The 12,633-nt window shown below is 38.8% G+C and overlaps 1 protein-coding gene across 1 annotated transcript; it reads right to left on the bottom strand.

Moving 5' to 3' along the window:
* Nucleotides 1-9,003: 9,003 nt before the first annotated feature.
* On the bottom strand, nt 9,004-9,456 carry LOC145067922 (uncharacterized). The gene has a single exon (XM_079014947.1). It carries the CDS (start codon nt 9,454-9,456, stop codon nt 9,004-9,006), a length of 453 nt encoding a protein of 150 aa, XP_078871073.1.
* Nucleotides 9,457-12,633: the final 3,177 nt, after the last annotated feature.

The following is a 12,633-nucleotide window of genomic DNA, read 5'->3' as shown; positions in this document are numbered from 1 at the left end:
TTCCATATGGATTGTAAGGATAAATTTTTCCACAAAGTTTTAAAATAAAAGAAAAATGGTTTTGATTTTATCTATTTTAAGTATCCTTACAATGGCATTTGTGAAAAATTGTTGATTATATGTTTCCATTGATAAGAAATATGGGTAAATGGATTTGATTCTTTCCTTAGTGGAAGTGTCATAATTTACCAAATAAGGAAAGATTCTCATCACCCAAGTTTCAGTTGGATAGAAACTTGGAATCATGCAACTTGTATTGTATGATCATGAGAATTTTGTATATATTTGGGAAATTAAATCTAATTCCTTGTTCACATGTATATGTGAATCAAGTGAAGGACAAAGGTATCGGATACACTTGGGTGTGCGTTGATCAGGTCCACCATAAAGTTGATAAGATTATTCATTATGATTTACTAAAGCTTAGTAAATATGGTTATACTTACAAGTTTAAGTATAGTTCTGGATCATTGGAGAAGTTTCAATGATAGACATAATGAGTAACAAGAATCAAATAAGGCAGAAAGATAAAAGTTTCTCTAATCTGAAGAGATGGGAGAGAACTTGAGTATCTTGTTTTATGATTATCTTAGTGATTATGGAACCATGTCACAATTGATCCTCTAAGGACACCTTAGTTCATTTTGTTTGGCTAAGGAGAGGAATCATGAATTGTTGAAATGGTTAGATCAAAAGATAAATTATACTTCGTTCCAAAAATTAAATATTAGAGTCATACTCCAAGATTAAGCCTTGAGTGACATAATCTTAAGAAAGGTTTAAAACACTTGTTAAATGTAGAGTAAAATGTGTTCTTACTCTTGTACATTTGAAATTGGTAAGTTGTGATGTTTTGGATAAAAAAACAGACCAACTAAGACCAATTGTGAGAAGTGTTTAATTTGATAAGAATTTGCACTAACTCTTGATTATTTGTTTTGTCAAGGAATGGTTCTTGACAAAGAAAATCTTATATGTCAAGAGGTCAGTGGGAGTCTTAAAAGGATCTTAAGATAGATTCAAGAACTGATCAAGAGTTTTGTTAATCACTAGACCACGACTTGAGGTTTGTAACCTATCGTGTTGACATATTCTGTGCCCATTCCAGTTAAAGTGGGTTTTGCATTGGAGTTCTAAGAGTTCTCAACTGGTTGCATAACAACTTGGAAGCAATGGTAGGCCCTTGTGCTACCAGGTGGCAAGAAATTAAGACTACACAAGTTCAGTCCATATGAATTTGGATTTGTCATTAACCTTGTCATGTGATTATGGTTATGTCAAATTCACATGGATGGGAACACATACACCATCAAAATCTAAGTGTCATAAGGTTTCTCTCCGATTCATGAAAATGATAGTGAGGAAACTCTTTCACTAAGTAGATTTAAGTGGATAGCAAGTGTGAAGTTTGCATTCTCATGTCGTTAGTGGAGCGTGCGTGGTTAACCGGCACACTAACTAATGAGAATGGCAAAGGTTTAGACTCACATGTGAGCTATCTAAGGAAAGGTTTAGACTTCAGGTGTATGATTTGATAAAGTCTTATCAAGGCAATCTAGTATCAGAAATCTGACTGATTTCTAGGTACATGTCAAAGCTAGTGGGAGCATAAAGTGTTATGCTAGATAGATAATAATCATTATGCTAGTGGGAGCATGATGATTATGTTGCAACCTAGCAATGTTAATTATAGAAGACAAAAAGTTTCAACTCGCTTTGAAAAAGTTGTTTTACTATAATTAAGGGAGAGAAATTTATACTTCATTCCAATTCTACAAGCTTAGATTGAGATTTTAATCAACTTTAGTCGAGAATATATATGAATGTTATGTTGGAATGGTTCAACATAAGAAATTTCTATATATGTTGCTTTCTCAAAATTCGATTATGATTACAGCATCCCTCTTCATAGTTCGAATTATGAGAACATGGCAAATAAAAATTTTATAGCATGAATCATATCCCATATGCTTCGGATATAGGATCGATTGCATGTGTTATAATATTCATCCATTCTATATTTTCCTAATGCTTAGGGTGTTAAGAAGGGAAAAGGGATTAGAACTGGATATGACTAAGATGATTAAGCAATTGTCGAGAACAATTTGGGGTTTTCCAAAGTTTGGTTACTCATGGACAATTGGAAGTATAGAGTAAGGATCATATTGACATATTTTGGAAAGAGGCAACTCTTGTTCAAAAGTGATGGTCAAGATGGGAATATGGAATTGTTTCCATAGGTGGAAGTTATTCTTTGAATCTGTGTAAGATTAAAGAACTTAATGCAAAGAAGGATGTTCAAAGGAATGTACATTGAATTTGAGACTTCATCTCCATGGAATTGCTTTCCATTGGAATACTTTGTAATGTTTGTTGCCAAGTCTTTGTCACTTGTGTGAATATCATTACAAGAGGATCATTGCATAGATTATGGTAAATGACAAGAACTTGGTATTCTTACATTTACAATAAGGATTGTGATTGTGAAATGAGAATCATTGAAGTCATGTTCAATTGATATACATTTCACAAAGAGATGACCACATGTAAACATAGTGTGCATACTTGGAGTATGGCATAGCTATTGTTTAGAGAAACATAGTATGCATGCTTGGAGCATGGCATCACTACTGTTTCAATTCAAGTATTAAGTTGATTAATCGAAACATGAATAATGAGTGATCAATATGGTGCTTAGATAAAAGGTGTTTTATTTACGCTCAAAGTGTTGAGGCCATATAGGACTAGTATTATTTTGTGTTTCACTTTTCATGTTTTGACTTCCAGAATAACTAGGTCACTCTCCCGAATGACCAAGTTATTCAAACCATCCACAGTCGGTCATATGTTGGAAGTAGATATGAATCAAGACTGTCGTGAATTTGGCTTGTATGATTTGTCTAAAGTGCTTTAGACAATGCAATAGTTGCTACAACGTTCATGAGTACTCAAAAGGGCTGAGTATTGGATTCAACTCACACTCATTTGGATTCACTTCATGGATTTTATCACGAGTGAATCATGAGACGATAATATCTTATATTCTTCAAACCTAGAGATATGAGTTGTTGACTATGAGTTGGTTATACATTGATTGCACGTAAACGCATTGGTAACTCGATGTTATAAAACGTGCCTTTGTGTATGATTCAAAAAATAGTTAGTACAAGTATATGAGTAGAAGTTTATCCATTCCTTTTACCTTCGGGATAAAAGTGATATTTGTGGGCCCCTCGATGATTTGATGATGACAAATGGAAGTGCTCGGCCGGGCCAGGACTGATTTGATTTGTTCAATTAGTCAGTCGTCATAAATCAGAAATCAGGAAACAACAAATGGACAGAGAGAATGATAATAATCCATGTCTCAGTCCATATGATATCTAGAATGGAGGAATATATGATCCCTTATCTAATGGACAAGTCATTGACAAAGGTCAGAGTTCATCTACAAGGTCAGAATTCGACAGAAGCTTTTGAGAGCTACGATTGCTAGTCGGGTTTTGAAGTTATACTTGCAATAATAGTTTTAGACTTATCCAAGTGGGAGACTGTTGGATTAATGTCTAAGTCCATAACTATAATTGGTAAGACTTGACCCGACACGGCATGGTCCATTTGGGTTGCATGGCATCATGCACTTGGATAGACTAAAATGAGAGAAATAACACTTAAGGTTTATTAATATATTATAAGTTCGAATATATTAATAAGGTTATTTAATTAGTATTGATCAAGAATTAATTTGGAATTAATTAAGTGATCAAAAGGAGACTAATTAAATATATGGGTTGATTGTGTAAATCATTCATTCTTATATATGTGGGCTTGTGATCCAAGATTCCTTATGTTGGACTAAGTCCATGGGGTGACCCATTGATGCTCCATGGAGGTTAAAATCCTTGGAGCATAAGGAATGGGAAAAGTCATGAGTTACATGGTGTAACCCTAATAGCCACCATATAAAAGAATCCCATGGCTCAAGAAATCGTGCACTATGTGTGAGTGTGAGGGCTAAACGATTTCATGGAGTGTTCAAGTTTCTCTCAAGTTATTCCATGTGTATTTGGTGTTGTGTGAACCATTTGAGGTGTCACACTTGGGGCACTAGGCACTCAAGCTTCATGAAGACAAGCACCAACAAAAGGTATGTTATTCTAACTTGTGTTATTCAAAGTTTTGTATGCTAGAATAGAACAATACCTTGGAAAGTTGATATTTGCATGTATAATAGAGAAAACATAGATCCATGGTATTTAGGGTTGCATGTACACTTAGGAGTGTTAGATTGCTCAAAACCCAACAGTAACGACCAAAAACTTCAACCTATTTAAAATTTTAAAAAACAACCCAATACCATTAAAGTTATTACCAAAAAGGTTTTCAATACATTTTATTTTAAGTATTCCCATAATCTCATCTCAATATAAACACGAGGAGCGGTACGATCACGTCTTCGCCTTGCCACGGTCTCCTGAAGAACCTGAAAAACATTAAACCACAACTGTAAGCCCGAAAGCTTAGTGAGATACCCCCAAAATACCAACCACATATACCATACACGCATAACATGCCATAACATATCTGATCACAGAACAGCCATGCACTTCGGGTCTACTGTGGGACTGGTCCGCCGCACCGGCCAACAGTCCACCTGGTCCACCCTCCGAGTCTAGCCATGTACCTCGAGTCTACAATGTGATTGCTCCGCCCGCACCGAGCCTTCAATCCACCTGGTCCACTCTCCGAATCTAACCACATACATCGAGTCTGCAGTGTGATTGGTCCGCCCGCACCGGGCCTTCAATCCACCTGGTCCACTCTCTGAGTCTACAGTATGACTGGTCCGCCCGCACCGGGCCTTCAGCCAGCCTGGTCCACTCTCCGAGCCTCGGCACGTCTGGTCCGCCCTCTTGGGGCCTACAGCCTATCTGGACCGCTTGCTGGGCCTTCGGGACAACCGGTCCGCCCTGGGTATCTTGGCATACAGCACAAAGCAGGACCTGCCTCAACCCAACTCCAGTCCAAACAACCATGTGCACATATACATACAATCATATAGCAATTCACAGTCAACAAGCAGATCAAACAGATCACATATCATATCATCATCCTAACCAGGATACCAACCTAACCGGTCCCTAGCATAGCATCACCTTATCTCTCAGGATACCGATCTCAATCAGGTCTCTAACATATACCATCCTAGCTACCAGGATGCAAACATATCAAGGCAACAACATAACAACAACTACCCGGATCTCAATCCGATAAGGGCCGGCCATGGTGCCGTAGACCCTGTTGATATAGTGAGGATAACTCACCTCGAAACTGCCGGCTGAAAGGATAAGATCCTGCTACTCCAAACTCCGACACAAACTCCTCCACTGAACAACAACAAAGCACTGAACTCATTAAATACCGACAATTACCAAAATACCCCTGGAAGACAACTGGGCAAACCTTGGACAAGGTCAAAGTCAACCCCTGACTGACTCTACTCGCCGAGTCAACCCGATGACTCGCCGAGTCCCCAAGCTCAGAACTTCAATCCGCGACCTAACTCGCTGAGTCACCCCGAGACTCGCCGAGTCCAACAACTCTGATTCCACTCACACACAGCTCACTGAGTCATTCCTTGACTCACCGATTCACGGCTCAACCAGAAAAGATTGGGACTCTTAGACAAGACTCACCGAGTCCAAGAACAGACTCGTCGAGTCTAAGGCTATCTTCAACCTACTCGCCGAGTTGTTCTTCCAACTCGTCGAGTTCCAGGCCATCTTCATCCAACTCGTCGAGTCTACCCATGTGACTCGCCGAGTACCACCAGTCTGAATCCATACAGAAGCATTCCAGGCCATGCAATTGATCCAAAACATAGATCTAGCCTCCTATAACCCATCCATCACGTAAAGTGGCAAAATTTACGTGAATCCAAAGAGATCTAGGCCTTTTACACTTTAGGGCTAGGGTTTGGGACATGATAGCTTCACTACACACTCAAACACAGGGACTTTCAGGCATTCCAACCCTTCTCCATTCCAGATCTGAGGTAGCAACCTCAGATCTAACCTCTAAACACCAAAACACCAAAAGATATGATCTCTAACACCCCCAAAATGAAGAATCTAGACGATAGTAGCTCAAACAATGAAATGATACCTCAAAAGGAAGCTCCAAGAGAAGATTAACCCGAATCCTTGCAAAGCCCTTTGATCCAAGTCTCTTTTCCTTCAATATCTCTTCAACAACCACCTCTCTAAGCTCCAATTCACTCAACAATGGGGTTTCCTCACGAAATTAGGTTTTCTGGAACTCAAGGGATGATAAGGAGGCTGGGGAGGAAACATAATGTTCTTTATATAGGGATCAACCTCCGGATTTAGGTTTTTCTCCATTCAGCGCCTACTCGCCGAGTCCATATTACTGACTCGCCGAGTCGGCCACTTAACTCGCGACCAAGTCGCGACTCTACTCGCCGAGTCCACCCATGGAATCGCCAAGTTCCCCTTCCAATTTTACTCTTTTAGCCCTTCAACTATACTCTTGCTATTCCGGGATGTTACACATATTTTGAGATTCGATACATGAAAAACACCGTGTACATTACTTAGCTCTTGAGGCAACTTGAGTTGGTATGCGACAGAACCAATTCTTGCTAGAATTTCAAAAGGTCCTATATATCGTGGGATTAGTGTGCCTTGCTTCCCGAATCGAATTACACATTTCGAAGGAGAGACTTTCAACATTACTTTATCTCCAACTTTGAATTCTAAAGGCTTACGTCTTACGTCAGCATAGCTCTTTTGACGATCACGTGCAGCCTTTAATCGATCCTTAATTTGCACGATCTTTTCAGTTGTCTTGTGGATTATTTATGGTCCAGTACGTAAGGTATTGCCTGTACATTCTCTGGCCATCTGCGTATCTCCAACTTCTGCCCAACATACTGCGGAATGACATTTTCGTCCATAAAGAGCCTCAAACGGTGCAGCCTTGATGCTAGTGTGATGACTATTTTTGTAGGAAAACTCAATTAACGGTAAATGAGTATCCCATGCATTTCCAAATTCTATTACACAGGCTCGGAGCATATCTTCTAAAGTCTGAATGGTTCTCTCACTCTGACCATCAGTCTGTGGATGGTAAGCTGTACTCATGTCTAGACGTGTTCCTAAGGATTTTTGTAGAGATTGCCAAAATCGTGAAGTGAATCTACTATCACGGTCAGTAATAATAGAATTTGGAACTCCATGCAATATGACAATTTCCTTAAGATAAACTCTAGTCAGTTTCTCCATCTTTTCGTTCTCCTTAATTGGTAAGAAATGGGTGGACTTAGTCAATCTATCGACTATCACCCAAATAGTGTCGGACCCACTAGGTGTTTTAGGTAACTTAGTGATAAAGTCCATTAATATATGCTCCCAGTTCCATTCAGGTATTTCCGGTTGTTGAAGTAAACCCGGAGGCTTTTGATGTTCTGCCTTCACTATAGAACAAGTCAAACATCTGCTCACATAAGTAGCAATTTCTGCCTTCATGTTTGGCCACCAATAATGTACTTTTAAATCTAATTACATTTTGTCAGAACCTGGATGCACGGAATATCTGGACTTGTGGGCTTCTTCTAAGACCAAGTCCCTGATTTTACCAAACCTAGGCGTCCAAACTCGGTTCATAAAGTATTGTATTCCGTCATCTTTTCATATAAGTTGCTTTTCCATTCCTCGTAAAGCTTCGTTCTTGATGTTTTCTTCTTTTAGAGCATCAAGCTGAGCTTTTCTAATTTGTGCGGTAAAGTTAGAGTGGATAGTTATAGTTAATGATCGTACCCGTCGAGGTTTAATATATTCTTTCCGGCTCAAGGCATCTGCTACCACGTTTGCCTTTCCGGGATGATAACAAATCTCATATTCGTAATCATTCAACAATTCAACCCATCTTCTTTGTCTCATATTAAGATCTTTTTGGTCGAAGATGTGTTGGAGACTCTTGTGGTCGGTAAAAATAGTACACTTAGTACCGTATAAGTAATGTCTCCAAATTTTTAGTGCAAAAACTACAGCTCCCAATTCAAGATCATTGGTAGTGTAATTATTCTCATGTACCTTAAGTTGTCATGATGCATAGGCGATAAAGTTTCCTCTTTGCATCAACACACATCCCAATCCTTGATTTGATGTGTCGCAGTACATGACGAAATCTTCTGTTCCATCTGGAAGGGTTAGGATTGGTGCACTACACAACATTTGCTTCAGTTTCTGAAAAGCAACTTCTTGTTTGTCTTCCCAGTTGAACTTCGTATTTTTCTAGGTTAGTGTTGTAAGTGGCTTGGCTATTTTGGAGAAATTCTCTATGAATCTTCGGTAATAGCCAACAAGTCCTAGGAATTGACGCACCTTTGTTGGCGTCCTTTGGTGCTTCCCAATTCCTGATTGCTTCAACTTTGGATGGGTCAACATGAATCCCTTCGTTGCTAACTACATGACTTAAAAATTGTACTTCTCTAATCCAAAACTCAAATTTGGAGAATTTAGCGTACAACTGTTCTTTTCTTAGTAGTTCCAAGATTATTTGCAGGTGTTGACCATGTTCTTCCTTGGTTCGTGAATATATCAATATATCATCGATAAATACGATCACGAATTTATCCAAGTATGGTTTGCAAACACGATTCATGAGATCCACAAACACTGCTGGGGCATTGGTTAATCCAAAATACATAACTAAGAACACATAATGACCATAACGAGTTCTAAATGTTGCTTTTGGAATGTCGTCTTCTTGTATTCTGATTTGATGGTATCCTGATCTAAGATCTATCTTTGAGTAGTAGCTAGATCCTTGCAGTTGATCGAATAAATCATCAATTCTTGGAAGCGGATAACGATTCTTGATCATTAGCTTGTTCAGCTCCCGATAATCAATACACATTTGAAAGGATCCGTCCTTCTTCTTGACAAACAAGATTGGTGCTCCCCAAGGTGAAAAACTTGGTCAGATAAAGCCTTTTTCAAGAAGTTCTTGTAGTTGGCTAGACAATTCTTGCATTTCAGATGGAGCCAACCGATAAGGAGATTTTGCTACTGGTGTTGCTCCTGGAATTAAGTCGATTCGAAACTCAACTTGTCGGACGGGAGGTATTCCAGGTAGATCTTCAGGAAACACGTCAGGGAAATCACAAACTTGAGGTATGTCCTTGATTTCTTTTGTCTTTCTCTTCCTATCTACAATGTGAGCTAAGAATACGCTACATTTCTTATGTAGATATTTCTGGGTCTTAGTACAAGAGATGACTTTGAGGTTCTTCCCAGATTTATCGCCATAGATAATCAGAGCTTCGCCGTTTGGTAAGGGTAGTCGTATGGCTTTCTCATGACATAGAATTTCGGCGCAGTGTGAAGATAACCAATCCATGCCAATTATAACATCAAAACAGCCAATAGGCATTGGCATGAGGTTAACATGAAAAAGGTAGTTATTAAGAGTTAACAGACAGTTTTCTAGGATTTCATGTGTTTTCTCAGTTTGACCGTTATCGATTTTTACTTCATAGATTTCTTTTAATATGCTAGACTTATGACTTAACAATTTTCTAAATGTCGGAGTTATAAAACTTCGATCTGCTCCAGAGACAAAGAGTATAGAAGCATGTAAATTATCTATAAGAAACGTACCAGATATGACCAAAGGGTCCTAGATAGCCTCTCTGCTTCCAATCACAAACGCCTTGCCACGTCCTGTGCCTCCTTGAATCCTTAACTTTGGACTTTCTTTCTTGATATGTCCTACCTCCCTACACTCGTAGCATTTTCTTCCTTCACCACGGCCTGTGCCATTATTGGTTTGTTGATCGACTATTGTAGGTGTTGTGCTCCTGTAGTAACTAGCAGTATGCCCCTTTTTCTTGCACTTCATGCAGACAAAACAGTCACCTGGATGATGATGGTTGCACTGATTGCACCATGAAGATTTTGGTTGAGTAGGTACTGTTGTTGTGGCTGCATAGTTGGTTGCCACTTCTTGTCTTTTCTCAGATGATTGTTTGGGATTCTTCCTATTAAACTTGCACTTGTTTGTTCTAGATTTAGGAGACTCAGCCTTTGAGACCACTTCTGTTCCTTGGATCTCTGTGAGGGTTAGCTAATGAGTTATCCTCTTGGTGCTGTCATAAGTCGTGGGCTTTGATGTGATCACCATGCCTTTGATTTGTGATGCTAAACCCCATATATATCTCTCAATCTTTTTATATTCAGGGGTTACAAGTGTTGGACACATTACAGCAAGATCATTAACTCTAGCGGTATAAGCTTTTATCTCTGAACCCTTCATGGCTAGGGTCCACATTTCTTGTTCCAGTTTATTTATCTCCTCCCTAGGACAATACTCCTCTACTAGCATCATTTTTAGCTCCTCCCATTTCATGGAATTTGCAGTATCAATTCCCATTGTATTCACATGGCTATTCCACCATGTAAGTGTTGCGTCAGCGAAAGTACATGCTGCAAGTCGTACTTTACAATCATCTGGACAAAAGCTTATTTGAAAGACGGATTTTATTTTTTCTATCCACCTTGTCAAATTCACTACCCCTTCATTTCCATCAAAGATTTTTTGCCTGCAATTCATAAAATCTTTGTAGGTACATGTTCTAGCGGTCCCTACATGGCCTTCATTTCTAACTCCATCTTTTGTGACATTAGATAGAGCCGCTACAATTCTTTGAGCTATGATTTCTTCAAGTTGCACTATACTTATTGAGGGGTTTATTTCTGGTGGTGGTTGTGGTTGTTGTTGTTGTAGTGCTGATGGTCGGTTAGGGTTTAGCCGATTACTCCTTCTAGGCATTTTGTTTTAGTTCCAATTATAAATAATAAGAATTTTTATGAGTTTTGTTAATCATTTAATGCACGGGTACTAAATACTCTAGTTATTATTCACAGCGTAAAACATAATAGACAACATAATGATTACTGTAACGTATGATTCATATTATTACCAGTGGTTACATCATTTTATTTAGGTTTATAAGAGAAAAGTTTCTATAAACATTGCAAAATTTGCAAGGTTTGCTACATCCTTGCTATAAATTTTCCTCTTTTCGCCTTAACTAGTCTAATTTTCTCTATTTACATAACCACTAGTTGTAGCTTATCTACCAGAAACCTAAGTGATGACCCAACACGTCAATGACATTAACCACTTGCTCTTCAAGTTCTTGAGTTCTCTGCTCAAGACTTCCCGTGCATTCTTCATTTCTTGAGGTTTGATTGTAGAGCTCTAACTCTGCAATACTGGCATCGTGAGTAATCATGTCATTATAAGCAAAATTTATACGATGATGGACATCCATCACCGATTCCTGATCTTGTGTCCTTTGTCCGTCTAGCCTTCGCACTCTTCCAGAGAGTTGAGTAGCCCTCCCTTCGACAATTTCCATCTTATCTTCAATTTTCACACCTTTCTCAAACAATTGAGATAAAGTGTTATCTTCAAAAGAATGTGGGAGATGTGGTCGAGATGACTGACCAGTCTCATACATCTTGGCAGCTTTTTCTTCCGCCACCCATCTATCAACTGTTTGTGCGATTCGTGCAGGGTCATCTTGAACTCTATGACTTCCTGAAGATGTTGCCTTCTGACTCTTCTTAAGCTTTTGCAATATCGGTATAGATTTACGTGCAGTGCGTTTCATTTTTACTCCTCTTGGAAGTTTATGGTAGTGTTCAGTAGTGGTAGAGATGATGCCACCGACTTTGTCTCCTCCATGGATTCGCTTTCTTCCATTGGTTCACTCTCTTCCCATTCGTTGGAGGGTAAAGGTGCTCCATCGTCAGAAGGTATTGGATGAAAGGTGGTTGGAGTCACAGGGTAGTAAGGATCGCCTACCATCATAGGGAATGAAACTTCCTCTTCTTCATCTGTATCCTCAATGATTATCCATTCTTGTGAATGTGCCATGTCGGATTCCTATACATTTTGGAACTCCAAGAGTTTAGTCTATCAAATATTTCTCCCAAATTCCATAGTTCATATGATCTGATCATAATAAAATGTAGTTGCGCACCTACACCTAGTTGTGATAGGATCTATGCACATATAAACTTTAGTTGGAATATTTGATCTAAATCCTTGAGATCAAAAACATTCCGAGTATTAAGGTGTATTCTCATCGCGGGTCTAAGTCTTTATATATGACTCTATATTCTTATTTATTGTATTCACGCTTTTAATATTGTTTGTTACCTCAGGTCTATCTGATAAGGCTCCGGCCAGTCAAGACTATCGAAAGGGCAGGATCATTTTAGCATATAGCCGTTCTGAAATCCAGCAACCCAAATCGACATGACTATCCTTGTCACCGCTCCCGTAAGTAGTCCTTCAGTAGAATAATTAATAATACTTTTTATTTATAGGCTAAGGGATATACCAAAACCTAATAGAGTAAGTCCTAATACTATAGACGTGTTTTCCTAAGAAAGTACCAGTTCACTATAGTTAATAGCTCTAATACCAATCTGTCACACCCCGACCATCGGCGGAAACACCGGGTAGTGTAACGTCATTTTTCCTATCACAACTATATAACATACATTAAACAATACTAAAGAAAATACATACCTTTAT

This window comes from Lactuca serriola, chromosome 8 (genome assembly GCF_051521515.1).
Source record: "Lactuca serriola cultivar US96UC23 chromosome 8, Lser_US96UC23_V15, whole genome shotgun sequence".
In the NCBI taxonomy this organism is placed as follows: Eukaryota; Viridiplantae; Streptophyta; class Magnoliopsida; order Asterales; family Asteraceae; genus Lactuca; species Lactuca serriola.
This window is presented reverse-complemented; position numbering and strand designations above follow the sequence as displayed.